General features: G+C 39.5%; 1 protein-coding gene across 3 annotated transcripts in view; it reads right to left on the reverse strand.

Annotated features, from left to right (window-relative positions):
- The window catches only part of LOC124788186 (transcriptional regulator ATRX homolog), a 495,869-nt gene that overhangs the window by 238,370 nt on the left and 234,390 nt on the right, over positions 1-23,109 (reverse strand). For all 3 annotated transcript variants that reach the window (XM_047255347.1, XM_047255346.1, XM_047255348.1), the window contains 3 exons: positions 22,575-22,709; positions 16,356-16,490; positions 12,256-12,372 (listed from right to left, as the gene is read on the reverse strand). In XM_047255347.1, the coding sequence (XP_047111303.1) occupies positions 12,256-12,372; positions 16,356-16,490; positions 22,575-22,709 (387 nt within the window). The remainder of the gene's footprint in view (positions 1-12,255; positions 12,373-16,355; positions 16,491-22,574; positions 22,710-23,109) is intronic.

The raw sequence follows: 23,109 nt of genomic DNA on the forward strand, positions 1-23,109 counted from the left end.
ACAAATCAAAGATAACACTTATGAGTCTGAATTATTGAACAACTTACAAAAAGCTGATCTGCATAAAATATTACTGAAGTATATGACAGTATTTCCACATAAGCCTGGAGTACTGGACAATTACACATGCAGTTTTAAGATCAAGGACGAAACTCCTTTCTTTTGTAAACCGCAATCACAAGTACCACAGTTTAATATTGGAGACTTAGTGTTAATCAATGATCACATGAGCTCAATATTAAGAGAGAGACCAGTAAATTTTTTTGTATGTTGGACCCTACAGAGTTGAGGGAGTTTCTCATCCAAATGCATTATTTCTAGTAGAGTCAACTACGGGAAAAGAGAAAGGACAATACAACATAGAAATGATAAAGACATTTAAACAATATAATTTCAGACTGGAAGCCCAGTCAAGCACTGTTTCTTACTCTGAACGACGTGAATTAGGTAATCTTTTTTAAAATCCACATTTAATGATTCTATTGCGGGTGGGTTTGTGTAGGAGTAGTGTGGAAATTGCAGACATTACAAGTCACACACACAATTAACACAGTGCTATTGTTTACTCCCTAAATTCATACTGTAGCAGGGTGTTGGACTCACCTTTTGGGGCCTGTTAAGATGAAGTTGGGACTTTACCATTCTGTAGGGAATGTTGACCACTCTGTGTCCTCCTGCATCCTGATGAAGAACCTGGCAGGGAGGGTGTCCTGGGGTAGGAGGTTGAGAAGGGATTTTGTCTACTTTCCTTATTTGGATCCAACACTCTGATTCTATTTTTTTCACTTTCTTACTTCTCAACTTTGAGGACCAAATCTGAACTCCTCTTTCCATATTCATATGTGCCTATTGTTGAGACCATTCCCTGTTTTCTGGGTCAATAGTGACATTCCTCACGGAGTGGTTATTAAGTTTCCTTCAGTAAACTGCGCGAGGAACAATGCTGCACCTGCGTCTATCTTTCTGCATGACATGTCTTGTTAGGCCAGTCTTCACATGAGTGCTGACTTTAGTGATTTGCAAGCATTCAAGACAAAGCATTGCCTTCTGCCTCTTCTACCCCTTTTGTGGGGCTGAGTTAGTTTGCCATCACATTATGGACATTGTTTGACTTGCACATATCCAGTAACTACTCAAGTTCATTCATGTACCCTCTCAGCACCCTGTGGAGCACCTTTACTTTATTAGTTCATTCACCAACCCACAGCTAACTACCAGCTTTGTATCTACTGCCAACTAGCTTGTGAGGAACATACCTTTATGACAGTTTATCAATTACTGATCATGAAACTATGAGGGGATTTGTCTGCCCTATTGTGACACAATGTGTTAATGCATTCTAGGTAGTTGGACTTGTGTTAGCTAGTGACACCACTGACACACTGTACGTTGCTGATAATCATGCTCACAAGCTGTTGTCTCTCTGTCTATCATCATCAGCAGTTAAAAGGAGGTGCTATATTGTGTTTGCTCTGTTTGTTAGTACTGTGTGTACTCCACCATATCAGACCTTTTATCGCCTGGTATAATACCTGAATGATTAGACAATTTGCTATACTCTCCTCAACAAGTTATAATAATGGCTGACAAGGATTTAACCATACTGAGGGAAGAAGAAGTAGCATTGCAGCAGATTGCCAGTTGCTTAATAGATTGTGAACCACTCTTAAAATCTGTAAACAGTGAAACGTTTCATACTCTATGGGATCCAAAACAGATGCTTGTCACTACCCAAGAACAACTACAAAGCACCAAGTCAGCCTGGTGTAATGTATGTGGCACTGTGCTAAAAACAGTAATTGTCACATTGGATGAGGCTGATGTGGATACTGGAATAAAGCCCTCTGCCAGGCTATATCCTTTGCTTCTCAAAATAATACAATTCTTGTATGCATGACACACATACTAAAGATAACATCCTGACTGCTACTAACTCATAATGTAACCACCTAGCTAGTACAGCAGTATGAAGAATTTAAGAATTCAGTACAACTTGGATTAATAAGTATGTGCAGGGAATTTTCAAACCTAACTGCCAGTTTACAAGTAACCAAGGCATTACAGAGTTTGTTGCATAATTCGCATGCAACACAGCTACACATCAACACTCTGCATACGATCATTCAGTCAGGTCTGCAACAAAGACTCAGTCCTAATTGATTGCCTGCCAAAACTTTTCTGTAAGTGTTACAAAAATTTCAGTCCATTCATTACCACCCATGCAAATGATTTACCCCATATGGGAATCAACTCAGTCATATTTCTATGCAGCCGCCAAGGTGCAACTGTCATGGTCCCTAGATATGTTGAATGTGCAGATATCATTTCCTATCACTTGTGCTAATTGCAAATTCAAGTATTACCATCTTCACCCATTCCAGTTGCTTGGGAACCTACCCAGAAACAAATTATCTGAGAAACAAAAGATATTTAGTTGTAAGTAAAGATCATCGAACACACTTAGCAATGCTGCTTAATGCTTTTCAATTTTGGATCCATACCAATTATCACATGTATTTTACCATATCACTTAGCACTAGGGAAGGGACTGTGAAATCACATCATTTTTGGAGGAAACTAAGGGACCCCCTTGTCATCTTACTCTTGCTGTGATACACAAACCTGGTTCGTCCCTGTCAAGCAAAGTTTGCTATACTCTGTACCACAGTCTATTGCACTGGTTTTACTTTATTACAGGCATATGTTTTTATCTCATACCTATTAGGTCAATTGGACTTGGGGGGGGGGGGGGGGGGGGGGGGGGAGTGGACTTCTATTGAACAGTTCCTCCTATGACATAGCCACACCCACTTTCAAACTACCTGCCCAGTTAACATAAGCACTTAACACATGTTTCACATCTTTTCTATTGTACCTGCCTGCAGCTCCTCTCCTACCCTTGTGTTGTGCCATCCTGACAGCCTACCTGCATTGCCGAACAACAAGACGACTCATCTGTTGCAATCTATCAATGATTTATTGGTTCAAGAACGAGATCAGATTACTCTTGACCATGCTGCTAAATGAATTCTTGAGTGGAATACTAAAGACTATCTACACACGACAATTATTTCTAGTGCTACAACTGTTTCGTCAACTCTGCTCATTGTCTGTCTTGTTGTACGGGTTCTTTATACCCAAGGTTAGTGTAAGCTCTTTAAGTCAATACAGCCAACAGTATCTGAGCAGCAGCCGTCAGGTGAATAACATGGTTAGGGCACTTTGGTGTATGGTATATTCCAGGCATTGCCCTTCCTCCTTGGTTAATGTTAAGAGCTCAAGTACTCACCATCAATGGTTGTTTTCCTTAAATGAAATATTTGAATTCCTTATACTATAGGAACGTATCAACCAAAGAACGATGAAAATGTAACAATACATAGAGCACTTTGTGCTTGGTCAGTTTCCAACTAGGTTATCTTCCATACAAGGGGTAGTGATTGGTCAATAATGTTCAATGAATTATACAAAAAAAAACGATGAGACCTGATCACTGTACTTGCCAACCCTCCTGGTTGATTCCGACTACAGTCGTTGCCAGTGAGCCAGTCTAGCCACTGTCTGACTCATGCCCCTCAGCAGCCCTGTGCTATGCTCAGAGGCTCTGTCCACTGCTGCCACGCCTGGTGTCACCTTCACTCCGATCGCACCGCATCAGCACAATTCGAAAAAGCTCCTCTTTCTCTCTTCTCTGTTTGGTAATGTGACCAACCTGAATATGACTCATTGTAAATACATTTTCTTAAATTCTACAGCCGAAAGCTTCGGCCCTTGTGTCATTTCAAAGGTTTTTCAATTTTAAAAAGCATCCTTCCATAGATTAAAACCACTGTCAAATGTCGCATAATCTTTCCAAGGAAGTCATTCAACACTTGCCATCAACCGGAAGGGGGAGGGTGTCAGCATGGTGAGCAGTCAGACTGAGTTACTGGACTTCAAATTTTTTTAATTTTATTTCTTCCTTTGGATTTCTGATATAGTCAGCAACATCTTGCAGTCGAGCTATTGCTGAACTTGGGCCGGTGAATACCAGATGTTTCTAGATACCACACCTACTCATGCTCAGCCCACACAAACATTACACCCACAGTGGATACTGCTGACAGGGGATGCTACTGCAAAGCACTGCTAACAGAGGGATGTGTCCAAAGTACCTCCTGCCAGTCAATCAGGTGGCTGGGAATGTTCACGTGGGGGGACAGGGAACGGACTGGCGAGAGCATGTCTGTATCACAGAGTAACATTCTTGTCCACCAGCTCACATCTCAACCAGGCATGTTCTACTGCTACTCTTTCCAGGTAGTATGACCATCAGACTGTGGCAGTCTCCTGGCAAGCCATAGTGTTTATTTTCTTGTATCCCTTAGTAGTAGGAGATTGAGCAATAAACTCCAGTCAGTGATCTAAACACTTCTGGCTTTGTCTTTTCAACAAATCCTGATGCTCCACAATGCCCTCATCCTGTCTGAGTCATAATCTCGATCCATCCATACACAGAAAATACATCAATGTAGAATGTAACTCAGCACCACAGAATGCCCTACAAGAGTTTCAACATCACATGTATCTCAATTATTTGGTGTACATATTGTGTTATCTTTTAGCTGATGTTGGCACTCTGGCACTAGTCTTGGGGGATGTCACACCATCTTTGGTGGGGCCCCACCTTCTCTGTGGTCAGGGAAGCCCTCTAAAAAGCTGTTAGGGCCCACATCAGCATAGGCACCGTTGCACAGCTGTAAATTTTGTTTCCTTCACAATACATACAGTGCATGGCCACCTCAGCACACAACTTGCCACAGGTGTGCCTAAATGCGACAGTTAAAAGAGGTATGTTTTAGAAGTCTCACTTGATACACACCCAAACCTATGAAAGCGAAGCAAGAGAGTGAGCAATCTACAGAAATGTCAATTTCCAATTTCTTAAAATGCAGTTGGCTGTGTTCATTGACAAACACCCTGTGAAGTTACTTTTAGACACCACAGCTTTTGCATCATAACCAACTTTTGGGTAACAAAATCATTCATAGAGTAAATTTTTTGGTGGTAGCTGACCCCAAAGTGGACATTTTGGGACAGACTCTTTCCTCTGTTTTGCTTTTACAGTTCACAAGACAATGCACATCACGCAATTCAAAGGGTCTTGTGCCATCTTAAAAACTGTCTGTGATAAATATGCTCAAATTTTTTACCCTGGCCTACAGAAGAAAATTGATTTTGAAGCCATAAAGTGATGGCAACTCTGTGTTTTTTCAAAGCCTGCATGGCTTTTGGTTCTTAATAATTTCCTCAAAACAGAGCTGGCCACTCCTTTAGTAACAGTATGCAAACCCAATGGTACCTTGAGACTTCATGGCAATTTCAAGGAAACGACCAATGCACCGCCTCAAGCAGAAATTTATCATCTACTGAAACCCAAATAAACTCTTTGCACTTTATTCAGTAAAACTGACATTGCAGAAGCATTGCAATGATGTGGTTTGTTCCCCTACATACGAACGTTCACTCACCTTTGCTGAATTCTTTTGTAGATGCTCACCTACTCTGGAACCACATACGAAGTACTTGGCTAAAAAGGCTGTAAGCAAACTTAGCTCCACTAAATGTGTTCATAGGGTGCAAAAAGATTTAAAGTTCCAGATCTAGCTGTATACAGTTTGCAATGTGACTTCGACACGTACAACATAATGACTCTTACATAGCCAGTTTAAGGTTTCCAATCTGTCCTTATCCTGAAAATACACAAGGATTTTATATAGTTCGAATGCTTGCACTACACTTTGCAAATGTTCCCTTTGGACAATAAGTTCTCAGTTACAATTGCACAGCACGCCACACAGAATTTAGCTATTCAAAATAATTTCACAGTTTGCATAGAAAAGATCCAGAATTTGCACAATCATCATTTCCACTTGTACTTTAACACTTTCTGGTAAGTTGAGTTATCACTTAACTCAAAATTAATACAATTTTACAGAGCTCGGTGAAACACGTCCCACTGTCATAGCAGCTGAGCAGTGAGTCCTCCAGGCTCACAATCACAATTTTACTCACAGACCTAGCACTTGCAAAATCACGCTCTTCTGATTGGCTGAATCCCCATGTAACCAATCAGCTCTCAATTTTGATCTACACCCTCCCATGTATTACTAAATACTATGTTTCATACAAACAAATAAATGCAAGTGAATCCCCTCCCTCTTTAAGCATCTGAATTGCTGAAATACGTTTGCCTCCACAGTACTGGTCTCTTACAAGTCATAATTTCCCCGATGTACATGACTCATATACACAGTACAGATCCACACTGCCACTCTCTTATAAATTCTGGAACTTACATTTGCAAACATCTGCATATCATACACATGCCACACTTATTCCTTCGTTCACTATGTTGGCATTATTCAAACAATGGAAAATACAAGATGGAATGTAACAATATTATGAGAAGGGAAGTTGCTACTCACCAAATAGCAGAGATGCTCAGTTGTAGAAAGACACAACAAAAATACTCTCACAATTAAAGCTTTCGGCCATTACGACCTTTGTCAACAATACACACACACACACACACACACACACACACACACACACACACACACACGTACGTTTGTGTGTCCACGTAGATGTAGGCCTTAATGGCTGAAAGCTTTAATTGTGACAGATTTTTTTGTTAAGCCTATCTGTGACTCACCATCTCTGCTATATGGTGAGTAGCAACTTTCCTTCTCATGAAATTGGCATTGTTTAACATAAACCATAGTGTCAATAAAGATAAAAATTATTATGTAAAACTGAATGTAAAAACTATTTGTTGCATTGTTGTTAAAAGGCTAGATACATAGTTAAACTTCTTCACAAACTTTTATCCAATATTTTTTAACTTTTTTGTAGGGAGCACATTCTGCTCATGTGGGAGTGATCTAGATGCTTGAAAACAATAAACTGGTAGCCAAGATCACAGGAATTCTTTTTATTCCATGATTACCAGTTTCGGCGAAACTAAAGCTGTCATCATCGGATCTTAGGACCTGTATGTGTCCAACCGATGATGGCGACTTTAGTTTTGTCGAAACCAGTAATCACAGATGTTTTATCATGTTTGAACTTGTCAGGAAGTTACTTGTTCATAGATATTCTACAATCTGTGTTTTGTGTGATTTTGTGCATATCTAAGAGTACTGTAGATAGGAGGCTGAACTTTGTTAATTTCAGCTAGCTACGCTAGCTTTTTTAGCTATTGACATAACAAAATGTTGTACCAAGTTCTACCCCATCTCTTATATGACGAAGCTGGACTTTATAATAATTGTGTAATATTTTGTTGTTTGGACTGTAGTGAAGCAACTCAGCATGGCTGGAGGTGAGACTGGTTCACACAAGACTATCTGTCGCAGTGAAGCTATAACTCATTGCATGTATTATGGGGTTTTATATCGGCAGTGTAGCTTGCTGTGCAACAGGATATTTTCAAATCCCATTGGATGGAGCACCACAAACTTACGTACCATATGCCTTTACTGTTACAAATGTTACCTTTTGGGATCCCTTCAGACCCTACCCCATATTTCAGTGTTTTATAGATCAACTACTACAGGGAATTCCCAACTCTGCATCCCCTGACAATATTTTGCCACAGATGCAACACCAGAGAATCACCTTCACAACCTTGAGCTTTTGTTCCAGAGACGAACAAGAGGACTTAAAATCAAGATGCGCAAGTGTTCTTCCATGCAACTTTTCTTGACATATTTAGGGTTTAAATTCAGCAAATGAAATGGAACAAATGAGGGCTTATATTATGACAATCAATAAAATGCCCCCCCCCCCCCCCACCCAAAAAAAAGGGGGTCAAAGACTGACAAGTATCTTTGGCATAATCAAGTATTAAGGCCAATTTACTGCAAACCTATTGGGACCTTCTCACCCACTGAACCAGCTATGATGCCAAGGTACACATATCGAATGGTCACCTTGATGTGACCAACCATTCCAGGATTTAAAATATTGCCTGAAGTGGGCACTATGTTTAATGATGTGCACCCCTGGTTCACCTCTAATAGTAGAAATGGAAATGACCCCCATAGTATTGGTGCACTCCTCTCCCATTAGTACCCTGATGGCACCGAGCGCCCTATTGCATATGCCTCCAAGACATTATCTGCTTCTCACCAATGCTATTCTCAAAAAGAGATGTATTGGTACCATTTGACATTCTCATGGAAACTGAGTAGCTGGTGCAACATTACTATCGACTGCCACGGCACTTCTGCTGAGAGGGCACTGGTTCTCAAATATGACCTCTGACAAAATAATGCCAGACCCTGGCATATAAGCCAGCCTAAGCCAGTGCTAATGTGAGCATCATAGCACATGGTGCGAGCATCATCATCCTGCCTAAAATTGTAGACAAAATCTGATGCGTGCAGGTGTAGATCACCTTTTACAAAATATAGAATATTAACTTGCTACATACCTTAGCAAGTGGTCATTCTGAGAACCCAAGAAAATACTGATCCTATATAAAATCGCTGAATGTGTCGAAGGCTTCTATCCATTCAGTCACTGAATTGTCTGTTGGAGCAGTAGAACAAAGCAAAAGGAAAGCTGAAGTTAAATTTCGTGTTTGAAAAATCATTAATGCAGGCAGATCATCATGTGATCATCCATATGGAACACAGTAATAGATATCTCTGGAGTAGGTGTGCAACTGAAGGAGTTGAACACTAAATTCTGACACTAGAGGATATTTCATGGTATTATTCTCTTCAATAATGAAAAAATATATTTTGTCAAAATTAGAGTATTTCTGGACTCCTGATTCGCTAAGAGATAGTTAATTAACCCTTTAAGTGGGCATGATGGATATATCCATCCACACTCTGATAATTCACAGTGGGTTCCGATATATCTGTCCACTGGGTTCTGTGGCTAGTAGCCAGTGAGAATGACAAGTTATCAGCCTGCCGTTGACAGTGTGGTATTAGTTGAGCTTCGTCCACTAGATGGCAGCTCTTGTCAGGCAACACAGCGTGTTCTAGGCCAGTTATAACATTGTCCACTAGAGACCATGTCGACAGTATACGTCCAGTGAAGCAGCTCCAACAGCGCATCTTTTTTTGTCTGTGTTTACCGCCATGTTAGTGAGTGATCTTTTGCAATAGCGAAAAGAAACTGTTTATCAGATGCGGAGATTGAGCAGTTGCGTTTAGAAAGTGATGATAACTCCACTGACAGTTATGAAAGTTTTCAAGATATGCATGTTGAGGCTAGTGAAAGTGACTTCAATTCAGAAACATCTGATGACGAAACACTACTGCAGCAGGTGGTACCTAAGGCATTTGTGCGTGCTAGTTCAGTTTGTAATCAATATTTGTAGGGTGGTAGTAGTGGTACAGTTGTGGCTCTAAAACAATATGATGTGATGAGTTGTTTTGTGTGTTTTGTGGATGATGCTTTGTGCACAATAATAGCTGAACAGACGAACTTATATGCAGAACAGTTCCTAGCTTCTCATCCCAATTTAGCACCATGCTCCATGGTTCGCAGTTGGCAGGATACTACACATGACAAGGTAAAAGCACTTATTGGAATGCTTATACTTCAAGGAATTCTTTACAAACCAGACCACAAGATGTACTTTTCAAAGAGAGAATCAGTTGAAACATATTTCTTCAGGAAACTGATGAGTGATAAGAGGTTTCATCTTTAACTGAAATTCCTCCACTTTGCTGACAATACCTCGCATGACCCACTAGGCACTATCAGTGGAAAACTGATCACAATTCACCCCATTATGGAGAATCTGCGGCGTAAATTCAGATCAGTATACGTGCCAGAAAGGAACATCACCTTTGATGAACCATTGTTGCCCTGGAAAGGACAGCTTGGATGGAGGCAATATATTCCATCAAAGCATAGCAGATATGGCATCAAATTGGACAAACTCTGTGAAAGCAGCTCCGGGTATGTATGAGACTTTATTGTTTATACTGGCAAGGACACTAATTATGGTAGCCAGTGTTGTTGTTGTGGTCTTCAGTCCAGAGACTGGTTTGATGCAGCTCTCCACGCTACTCTATCCTGTGCAAGCTTCATCATCTCCCAGTACCTACTGCAACCTACATCCTTCTGAATCTGTTTAGTGTATTCATCTCTTGGTCTCCCTCTACGATTTTTACCCTCCAATACCAAATTGGTGATCCCTTGATGCCTCAGAATATGCCCTACCAACCAATCCCTTCTTCTAGTCAAGTTGTGCCACAAATTTCTCTTCTCTCCAATTCTATTCAGTACCTCCTCATTAGTTATGTGATCTACCCATCTAATCTTCAGCATTCTTCTGTAGCACCACACTTCGAAAGCTTCTATTCTCTTCTTGTCTAATCCATTTATCGTCCACGTTTCACTTCCATACACTTCATACAAATACTTTCAGAAACGACTTCCGGACACTGAAATCCATACTCGATGTTAACAAATTTCTCTTCTTCAGAAACGCTTTCCTTGCCACTGCCAGTCTGCATTTTATATCCTCTCTACTTTCACCACCATCAGTTATTTTGCTCCCCAAATAGCAAAACTCATTTACTACTTTAAGCGTCTCATTTCCTAATCTAATTCCCTCAGCATCACCCAACTTAATTCGACTACATTCCATTATCCGTTTTACTTTTGTGGATGTTCATCTTATATCCTCCTCTCAAGATACTGTCCATTCCGTTCAACTGTTCTTCCTGGTCCTTTGCTGTCAGATGAAAAAATAACCTCTCGAATTGTTTTGGAGCTTGCACACGATCTACTCGGGAAAGGAAACTGCATTTATCTTGACAACCGGTACACCAGTCCAGATTTGGTGGGCAAACTAACCAGCAATAACACTGATGATGTCGGCACAATACGGCAAGACTGGAAGGGGTTCCCTGACTTCGTAAAAACTGAAGAAAGGGGAGTACATAACAGGGCACAGAAGCAAAAAGATGGTACTGAAATGGGAAGACAAAAGAGATGTTGTTATGGTCAGCACCTTATGATGATACATTTTTAAATGTAAACGCGAAGAAGGGAATAGTACAAAAGCCACATGTTGAAGAATATGGGGTGTGTGGATAGGTGCGATTCTCAGTTAAAAGCTACCAGACGGCCAGGAGCAGGCTGAAAAAATACTATCAGAAGCTTTTCCGCCACTTATTGGACATTGCATGCTTCAATGCATACGTACTGTACAAGAAGTATAGTGGCGAACAAAGTAGAATGTGCTTCATGATTAGTCTTGGCGAACAGTTGACCAAATATTCACCACCAAAAAGGGATATCAGTAGGACGTCCACCTAGAACACCGAAAGCAACACGCCTTACACCCAGGCATTTTCTAGACCTTCTGCCGCCCACAACAAAGAAAAGACTAACAAGGAGGTTTGTGGTGTGCACGAGAAAAGGCCTTCGCAAAGAGACTTCATACTGGTGTGCGGAATGCGGAGTTTCCTTGTGTGCAGCACCTTCTTTTAAAATGTTTCACACTGAAAACAACTTGTGGTATTGTGAAAATACAGTTTTGTTAACTTCTCCAATATATTTTGTTCCTTTCCACCGAACATCAATTTAAATTCAACAGCGAAAACCTGAAGGAAAACTTTTATGCACGAGAACAGTAGGCAGCACTACCGCGCGTGGGCGTGCTGGTGCATATTACCCACTGCGGAAGAGGCGCACGCATGCAAGCTACCCACTTAACGGGTTAAGCAGAGTGTTTCAGAAAAATAGGAAGAAAATGAATACAAGAAAACAAGTGACGAAAGGTGAACTGCCACACAACTTGAAACTGCTACATAATTTTGCAGTCACAATGGTTTTTCCTTTAATGAAGATTTATACGAAGTGCTACATGTATTTTAAAGTACTTTGGTGGCTGTGACACATGTTTATCTTTCTTCTCCTGTTCTGTTTATCTTACATTTAGCATGTCTTTCTTGTAACTGTGACATTCACAATTCTGTCGAATTACCACACAATTCCATCAAATTGTCACAAGCTCTACTTTTATTCATATCCGCTGTCAAGTAGTATCACACAAAGTACAATAACGGCCAAGCGGATCTTTATCTATGAACTATTACTAAATACAATTCTAACTGTAACTGAAGATAGGTGGGAGTGGGCAGGAAGATATCAGACACTTAACATCTCGTGACAGATAGTAAAGTAACAAAATATTTTTCAGCAGGAGAGGGGGGGGGAAAAAAACTGTACGGTTACCTGTAAACTCTTTCCAAGTCCCATGCAATGAGCCAAGATGCAACCAGTTCCTTTACTCTCTTTTATTTGCTCGACTGACTCGAAGCAGGTATCCCACATGAACTTCACACCTTTGACCTATATCGAATTACAAAGTGAACAGTTAAAAGTCTGACACAAATAATGATGTAGTGTGCATAATATATTAATGAGAGAAAAGGGTTATTACATTATACAGTGTAAAATAAAGATGATCACCACACCAAGAACATATGTCTTTATATTGCACCATATTTATCTCTGTCGGTCTAACTGTTAAGCTTTTGAGGAAACTGATAAGACATGAAAATGTGACAGGACAAAGAGTTTCCATAACTTCAGCCAAACAAAAGGTACAATAAGGACACAGTAAGTTTCATGTAATAACCACAATAAATGGTCTCATAAAACAAATATAGATACAAAATAAATTTATTTGCCTGCCCAAAACAGCCTTTAATCACATTTATAAAGTTGAATACACAGTTATTAGGCCTGCTGTCTGAACACCTTGTGTAAATCCTGCAAGATTTCATTGAGACAGCTGCCTCACAACTTCCTAGAATTGCTGCTGGGGACTGCCAGCAAGTAGCAACAGCCATTGTCTAGACTGCAGGGGTATTCTTACGGAGGTCAAATTTAAAGTCCACAATCACAATAGTGTTGCTACCACCTTAGAGAAAATAATGTGTTGATAACTCCCGCCTAGAATTACATCCTATCAGCAGGAACACTAGTGCTGTTGACAGAGATGTCAAAATTGGCTGTCATGTATTTCCCTATATTGCAATAGACATGCTGTCAGAAATCTGCGTTTGCTTGTTGTGATCTGATGGTAGAAAGCACAAGATAGTGCTGCATTGATTAGGAATCCAGAATCCCAAGTGATGAAGTTGTCCAACATGTGAATACATATTGCCCCTTTTATGATAAAATCACAGAAATGAAACAACTAAAGACATGATCTTGTTTTAATCATATATTATGCGAGGCAATGCACAACTGTCAGAGATATATCTGATTCACTCAGATGTGTACCATGCTGATGTTAATTGCAATGATCTTCAATTGTGCATCATGGTTTTTTTATATGGAACACACAAATATTACAATGCCAATTAAATTATCCCAGTATCTATAAAAATTATCAGTACAAACATAAAAAATATAATGAAGTCCATGAAGCCACTAGTGATCTTTTAATAACAATTATTAGTGACAGTTACCTACAGATATGATCTTTTAAGTTTTTATTCAAATAAATCTTCAAGACACCTTGTAAATGAACTAATCTTAGCACATGTCCATTATGCGGAAGCTGTTCTTACACACTGCATTTCAACTGCCTTATCCCATTTTTTTGTCATCTATAGGTTAATAACCTAATGTAAAAGTCACAGTAGATGCGTGAACAGTGGTCTGTCATAATCGATTTTACCCAATCCACAGTCAATAATACTCACAATTTAATTCATCACAGCTTATCTTGCATTAATTTCATTTAAGTTTCTACCCTTACAGGGTGAAATTAACCACTGTAAGTCCTTTGTCCCCAATAACCATCGAATATCTCTTTTTAGCTTTAAATACTTACAACTGAGATATGCCACTGCACTTTCTCACAACATATGATCCTTTGAGCATTGAATACCCACATAAAGGTTACCTTTGTGCCCTACCTTCAACCAAAACCATTAATACACCTTCTACAGAGACGCACAGTGGATCTAGTGTACCTAATGATGTGTTAAAGACCCAAATGAATGGATGTGCCAAAACATTCTCCAAAGTGAAAGATAATGTAAAAACCAAAGCTCACAAAGTTGTCTCATACAGTGAGTAACTTCTGACTACATTGTTGGCATCCAGAATCTTATGAGGCACAATCAACACATGAGTGTTGCTGGGATCTTTTCAGAGATAATCGAAAAATGTTTGGGATGTTCATACTACACTAATTGTAAGTAAAAACATATCACAATCTGTCAGCAACAGGATTACAACTCTAAGAGAATCTTATATCTTACTGAGACATAAATAAATGGTTGTTTGGGTATTTGCAGTGAACCTTTGAATCAACTTGACAAAACAGTACATGCCGGCCTGCAGTTCCACAAGACCCAGGTTCATCAGGACAAACAAGCAGCAACAAGAGAACTCCAACATGACATCTATGTCCCGCTGCAGGGAAGTGCAACAACTGGACACAAGCTGCCAATGTTGTTGCTGACCAATCATCTGTTAGAGTAACACAGGCAATAGCCTACTGTATAGCCACCTCTCCACAGGCACCTTGTCTTCGTACTGCCCAATGGCATACCAAAATATGATGTTGAATGCTATCTGTTAACCAAAATATGACAGTATCGATACGTAAGTCCATCTCGAGACCCGGCCATATAGTCACCCTAAAGAGGAAACATCAGCTTTATAGTTATTTCAGCGTTTCATAAAGTAGCAGCCTAACAAGCAAAAGGATTAATTCACACTGCATCTGGCCAATAAAGTCTATGCACTGATTTCTATCTTATTATGGCCTTGCAACTGCTAATTCTTCTACCATATGATGTGTGTGTACCTTTACTCCTTCCATTGATTTAACTATCTGTTGTGGTATACTAGTGTAAGGACTTTTTTAAAAAGCTGTGTCCAAATGTCTCATCAAAATCAATAAACACTGTAGCAGTGGACAAGTAGTTTATTGCAAATTTGTTCTTGAGACTGGACAGGACATAGTCATGTGTCAGAGTTGATACAAACAAAATAAGTCTCATGCTGCAAAGTGCAAGGATATTCGCTTACTAGTGATTGCCTTCAAAATAGGGTCCATCTGGGTCCATACAAGTTCTTTATACAGCTCAAAATATTTATACATCATTTTTCATGAGGCTGTCCCAGAACTCAACCTGTTTTGACTTACAGTGGAACGCAAGAACGTGTTATTCCACAGCCAACAAGTTGATCAATTTTGCTGAAATTATCACAATGTAAGGAAATGACTCAATGATGAAAAACAACCATGCTAATATTTAATGAGAAATAATTCCTTCATAGAAGCCTCATTTCTTTAGAGTTAAGGTAATATTCTTCCTAGCCAGAATAAAGTTATAGTCCCCAGACAGTTTCATCTGTATAAATTCACCCTTTCTGCTTCATTTCTGTCATCTTAAAGATATGGTGTTGAAACTGGCTATAACATTGCTAAGTCAACAGCTATGTATAAGCAAATATTTTGTGAACCTGCTGTTCATCATGGATTCAAGTTAGACTTTGTATGGCATACATGAAGGTCAGAATTGGCTTACCATTGCTGGAAAACACTGCTGGTATAATCACAATGCAAAAAATTTCACCTAGACATATCTCCACCTACAAGACTTTAATGTTCTTGAACACTGTGTAGTCATATCCTAACTCTGTCAGTGCATCTATACCAATTGATAAACCTTTAGGTACACGATCTGTACTAATATATAAATTGAATCAAGATGATATGTTCTGTAGGAAAGTTGATGTGACAGTGTTTGGGCACAGAAAATGTACACAGCAGATTCATTACACTCCTAAAGGTGTCCTACTGACACATGCGAAACCCAAATTCAAAATGGAGAAGCAAGCTTTAAAAAGGTGTGATTTTACTGCAGAAAACTGTCTCTCTTCCATGGAGATGGGGGGAAAAAATCTTTATTCTGAGCTTCTGGAGCACCCACCATATAGCCTTGACCTGGCTGAAAGTGATTTTCATCTTTTCGTCTAGATAAAGGAGCACGTGCAAACATCCTAGTTTTTGTTGGATGACAAGACTGCTGAGGCAGTGCTAGAGTGGATGTGCACAATGTCACAAAGCTTCTTCCATGGCAGAGCTAAGCAGCTTATCAAGTGACAGACAAAGTGCACACAGGTTGAATGACATTACGTACTGAAATGTTTCCCAATAACAAGTTTCTTTTTTAAAAATTTGCTTTACTTTCTGACTTTCCCTCGAACACTGCCTGAAATGGTCTAGGACAGCAGAATGTAAACTATAACACTGCAGCATTATGTATTACGTACCACTAAAAATCTTAACAAAATAATATTACCTGATGGGGTTTTAATTTTGTCACAATATCCTTGTGTACTGTTACCACTTCTTCTTTTGTTTCTTGATCAAAATCCAACACAAGCTTATCCAGTTTCTCTACGTTTCCTTGGTCAGTCTTGAAAAGTTCATTGTACTGCAATTTTAAAAAAAATTATATGTATTACTTACTGAATGTAAAGCAGAATGCATTTGAAAAAGCTGTAAAATCATGAGACAGTACTGCTGGCAAATACTTACCTTCAGGGGGCAAAATATTTAGTACTGCAGGTAGGCAATATCTTAACTTTCAGAACTATTCAGTCCCTCCTTGGGCAGGAGAGAGAAATAGGTTGGAAAATGTTAAAAAGAAGAGGCAGGTCACTCAATCCCCAGGATAAGAGGTTGGTTGGTTGGTTTGGGGAAAGAGACCAGACAGCGAGGTCATCGGTCACATCGGATTAGGGAAGGACGGGGAAGGAAGTCGGCCGTGCCCTTTGAAAGGAACCATCCCGGCATTTGCCTGGAGCGATTTAGGGAAATCATGGAAAACCTAAATCAGGATAAGAGGGATATCACTTGAGTCAACATTGGAGGAGTCTTCTCACAGCCAAGTACTAAATACAATATAGTGGAACTTCGATTTCACGTTCTCCGATTTTAAATTTTTCGTGATTCTACACCATAAATTCATAGCCCCTGTAAAAAACCCATAAGATCAACGTTAAAAATTCCCTGACTTTACACTTCTTCCTAGTAAGGTTTAACTTGTTCGCAAAATGGGTGACGGCTGAGTTAATATTTTAGGCCGTTGTGGAGATGGGAGACGTGAGAGAGAAAATGCTAATGTAATCCACAAGTGCTGTTGTCAACACCACTTACAACATTTTGCGTGACGGCGCTATTATGATACGACTGCTGCTAGATTGCAGCATTAATAGAAAAACAAGACAGATGACACAAAGTGTTTCGGACCAAGCCATTATATGGTGAAGGGGCCTAGGCACCACCTTCTCTTGTGCCACTTTTAGCTCAGTCTCATCTTTCTGCATGTATTTCCGATGTACTGTATTCATCAACAATATCAACAGCACATCTTTCAAATTCAAACACTGAGTCTTGAAGAATATGATCAGTCATAATCAAGGAAACATTGCCCATTTCTGGCTAACGAATTCCTATTGGTTGGTGACTTGTTAAGTCAACCAATAGGCGGTGCAGCCAGCACACCACACTAACACAAATAAAATGAGCTCGCTTCCTGGATGTGTGGTGAGGGGGATGGTCCTTCCACAACCAGAGGGCATGTAGGGGAGAAAGCATTTTGTGAAGTGCTGAAAATATTCTTTTCATGTAGATGATGTGCTATAACATAGATGTCATTCGGAAATAGAACAAGGATTTTGTGATAGCACGTTGTAAAGACTTTCGTGTTCAAATCTGACATGATACAGTTGCAACAACTACATACAGTACTCATGTATATACTTTGCCCCCACACCCACCACACATTATAGATCGTAAAAACTGGCAGCAGTTATAGAGGGCTCAAAGCAAATCTGTAGCACTTGAGTTTTCTTTCAAATTTAAATTTTACACAGTTTACAGAAATGCACTGAGCTGACTTCTAATAAGCTTGTAATGTCAATTGGGGATGAAAACTCATTTTTTCATGTCTTTGTTTCTCTCATCAAGCTTAAAATAACATTTTAACAGTGGTGAGCATATGAAGTGCGGTTTGCAAGAAAATGATTAAACAATAACAGCAATGGTGACAAACTTTGTCATTAAGCAGATATCTGCATTTCCGCTTATGGTTTAACCACTTAGCTAGTGTGATGTTTTTGGTTTAATTCAACATATAATCCATTTTTGCTTTTTATTGGGAGAGCACAAAGGAAAGCTCTCTCAAAAACACATGTTTTGGCTTATAATTTGTGCTCAAACCATGTCAGAAAATAGCTCAATTACCTTGTGTCCAGATACCAATTTCAATTTTTTTTTGAGTTTTTACTTGCTGTTACACACCTGTGATTTCTTAAGAACTGATGAAATCATTACCACAAATTATTGTACAAACATTGTACTGTACACTTAATTTCCTTCAGACAGATTTTACACAAAGTATTGGAGAGGATTGAGATTTTTAATCATGTATGGGAAGTAGACATGTTTTTGCTCATATTTTGGGGGTTTTAACATTTGCTTGATTTTGCATTTTCCTCAATTTTGCGTTTTTCAAGTCTATATGCAACTATAGTGCGGTTAAAATATGCTGCGACTTTTGACAGTTCAGCACAGAGCGAGTGGAGGTAAGCGTTGTTGCCAGCATGTATAGCGCGCATCAGCAGTCGACCACACGTGGATCGTGGCAGGGTCGCTTGACTGCGTGAACAGCAAGCTGGCTGATCTGCAATCTTTCTCAAACGATTTTAAAGAAACTATTCAGTAATAAAAAAAGTCTCATTCTCTCACATCCTGTAGTTTAAGTCATCAGCTTCATGACGAACCACCTATAATTTCATTAACGGTGATAGCTATTGCAATATTTTGTTAGTAGGTAAATTAGTACAAGACATTCTTAGTTTGAGGTGAAAAATAGGTCTCGCCACGAATTTGTGTTTGATCCGTGTTAGGTTACATGTTGTGTGTATTAAATGTAGATAATATATTGAATTACTCTTTAAACTTGCCAGGGTATCGCTGTTTCCAATCTTGAGAAAATGCACTGTACTTAGAGCACTCTGGCACAGACTCGTGCATCAGCGAAAAAACTAGAATGAAATATTTATAAATTCCTCGTATCTCATAAACGTTTTGAGATGTCGAAACAAGATTATGGCAAATGATAACGATTACAAGGCTGTTTTGCCACATGATTAATATGTAGAATTTCCATATCTACAGCAATATTCAAATGACTACAGAGATTTTCAAATAAATAATGTAATTATTGAGGGCCATGGTGAAACGAGAACTACTGGGTGTTTTGTAACAATAGTAAAGAAGTTACACATTTACTTTTATACCGAGAATTTGCTGTTTCATAAAATACTGAACTGACTTGCACTCAGTTGTTAGTTTAATAATACACTATTTCAGGATCATGTCACAATTTTAACTGTGTTACAATGTTAGTGAGATGAATATTTCTAAACTCTGCTGTGTTTTAACATGAGAAGTTACATATTCCTCAAAACTTTTCACAGTCCTTCATGAATCAATGTCTCCTCAACTACCTTCTTGGTATTATGACTGACAACTCAAGACCAGCCCACCATGCAACATTTACAATAGCTCCTTTTATCAGCATTTCAATTTCAGTGAGCATAAACTTCTTGCTGTTTATTGACACATTACTTTTCACCTAGGTCCATATACTCTGTAGGATTTGAATGAGCATGATACAGATGAAGACTAATTAAACTATGTCCTTTACCGTTTGCCAGTTCAAGTGATGTTTTGGCTTGTACAATACTAAAAGTTCCATTAACTTCATCTTTATACATACTAGGTTAAACTTTATCTCATGGAACATTTCTTTGTGCCCTGAGCAAAATATCCACTTCCGTCCACTGCATTGTTGGAGCTTTATGCATAACAACAGAGTGGTATGGTGTTTTGTCCATTACTACTGTCAAATTCAGAGGAATGTTTCACAGCAGAACATTATCTTCCCAGCCGGTGGAATTATTCTTGGACGACACTTTTATTGCAAATCTCGTATTCAGATGTACTGCACTGTTGTCATTAGGGCAACGCCAGTACAAAACACTTGTTCACAATACCTGAGGACCACAGAACACTTCAACGCCAGAAAATACAACTTTACTACGAGAGGTGACAAAAGTTGATGATCTATGATGTGACACCACGTGGTACTGTTTACTCATGGTTTGGCAACAGGGGCACTTTACCAGCCCAACCACTGGCAGTGTGGTAGGGAAAGCCGGCTCACCATTGGTGTTACCTGGGCAATGGCATCATGTCCCAACCCAGCCAGCCACACGTCAAAATTCGCAACAAATTTTAAAAACATTATAACTGTTTTGCACACTGCTCCAGTTACATAATGATGTCATCATGTGTGGTCACCAATAATGTAGGAGTAAAAGACAGAAAATTAATTTCTTCTACTGTGAAAATACGTATTCACCAGTGTCTCTTCCTAAGGGGTAGCAAAAAGAATAAGCATAAACCTTTATGGAACCTGTTATAATCTGCATATTCCTCTATATCCTTGTTTGAGTCCCCCGACTAGGAACAATGCACTTAAAAAAATGATTTTCTTGCGATCATAGATTGTTTTCCTTGTTTATAGCACCACATGCAAGGATACGTAAGTTTCCTAATATGACATCTTATCAATCATTATCGTGTTTATTCATACACTATGTGATCAAAAGTATCCGGACAACCCCAAAAACATAAGTTTTTTATATTAGATGCATCGTGCTGCCACCTATTGCCAGGTACTCCCCATCAGCAGTCTCAGTAGTTATTAGACATCATGAGAGAGCAGAATAGGGTGCTCCGCAGAACTCACGGACTTCGAACAAGATCAGGTGATTGGCTGTCACTTGCGTAGTAAGTTTGTATGCGAGATTTCCACACTCCTAAACATCTCTAGGTCCACTGTTTCTGATGTGATACTGAAGTGGAAACATGTATAGACACATACAGCACAAAAGTGTACAGGCTGACCTCATCTGCTGACTGCCAGAGACCACCAGGAGTTGAAGGGGGTCATAATCAGACCATCACACAGAAATTCCAAACTGCATCAGGATCCACTGCAAGTACTACGACAGTTAGGCGGGAGGTGAGAAAACTCGGATTTCATGGTCAAGCGGCTGCTCATAAGCCACACATCACATCGGTAAGTGCCAAACAACGCCTCGCTTGGTGTAAGGAGTGTAAACATTGGATGACTGAACAGTGGAAAAACATTGTGTGGAGTGACGAATCACAGTACACAATGTGGCAATCCGATGGCAGGATGTGGGAATGAAGAATGCCCAGTGAACGTCATCTGCCGGCGTGTGTAGTGCCAATAGTAAAATTCAGAGGCGGTTGTGTTATGGAGTGGTCATGTTTTTCATGGAGAGGGCTTGCACCCCTTGTTGTTCAGTGTGGCACTATCACAGCACAGGCCAACATTGATGTTTCAAGCACCTTCTTGCTTCCCACTGTTGAAGAGCAATTCAGGGATGGCTATTGCATCTTTCAACACGATCGAGCACCTGTTCATAATGCATGCCCTGTGGCAGCGTGGTTACATGACAGCAACATCCCTGTAATGGCCTGACCTGCACGGAGTCCTGACCTGAATCCTATAGAACACCACTGGGACGTTTTGGAGTGCTGACTTCATGCCAGGCCTCACCGACCGACATCAATACCTCTCCCTAGTGTAGCACTCCATGAACAACTGGCTGCCATTCACCAAAAACCTTCCAGCATCTGACTGAACATATGCCTGCGAGAGTGGAAGCTGTCATAAAGGTTAAGGGTGGGCCAACACCATATTGAATTCCAGCATTACCGATGTAGGGTGCCACGATCTTTTAAGTTATTTTCAGCCAGGTGTCCGGATACTTTTGATCACATTGTGTACGTGCTAGTGCATGTGGCTTTCTGCTTTACACTGCTTACATGGTCTAGCTTATTACCTCAGTCTATCAACTATATTTGGCTCGTTGTCAAAATGAAGGAACTCTACATATGATGTGTGTCAGCTTAAGGCTTGTTTAAGTTCTGAAAAAGGACTGACTGTGGACATAACACGTATGTATTTCAAAAGCACAGTTAATAAAATAACACTGTAGAAAAAAAAACAAGCTATCACATCATAACCCAGAATATGATTCATTTTTGTCCCCTATTTCACAACTAAGCAACAATGCTGTCTGAGGTGAAATGTCAAGCTAAACAGAAAATTGTACATTTCTAACAAATAATGAATGAAAAATACACTTTTAAAAATAGAATAGATGGTATGGGCACATTAAAAGAATGAGAGTTGGCAGGATACCGAGACAGGTCCACAAAATGACAATGAACGGCAAGAAACCTAGACAAAAATAGAGACAGATGGATCACTGGAGTGAAGAAATGTGTGATGAAGAGAGGAAAAGACTGGAACATTATGTCCTAAACAGACACAGCCAGGGGCTGGAAACTGTAGAAGGTAATAATGATGAGCCCAATAAAACTGGAAATGATTAGTTAAAATACATACCATTTTCTGCTTCTCAGCTATTCTCTTTTTTCGCTCTTCTTCTTCCCGTGCTGCCCGTTTGGTGGCTTCTGCTACATTTTCATCCTTCAATACACGCCTGATATTTTTGCGTCCTTTCCCTGGTGTCCCTTCCGACTGTAGGTTTTCAAGGAAAAGTAAAAGAAAAATCAGTACAGTGAGAAAAATTACAGATTTCCATAAAACCCAACAATTTTATAAATAAGATAAAAATGAAGCTTATTTAAACAATCAAAGTGATACAGACTGTACACGATGTGTGTATGAAAGAAGTGTTTCATGTTATAACTCCTCTTAAATGAAACAATGTGTTATGGCTCTAGTCTATATGTATCGCCACCACATGAAATATGTTATTAAATTCAGTAAATTGGATGATATCCCCAGGCTAGTTAATGTCCACTGGATCAAGTGCACATCAAATATACTGTTATCATGGACTAGAATCCAGCCTCACTTATGTAGGATGTAAGAGACAAAAAAGATTAAGTCTACTTGTATCTGTTTTAAAAAATTC

Source organism: Schistocerca piceifrons, chromosome 3 (genome assembly GCF_021461385.2).
Source record: "Schistocerca piceifrons isolate TAMUIC-IGC-003096 chromosome 3, iqSchPice1.1, whole genome shotgun sequence".
NCBI classification, from domain to species: Eukaryota; Metazoa; Arthropoda; class Insecta; order Orthoptera; family Acrididae; genus Schistocerca; species Schistocerca piceifrons.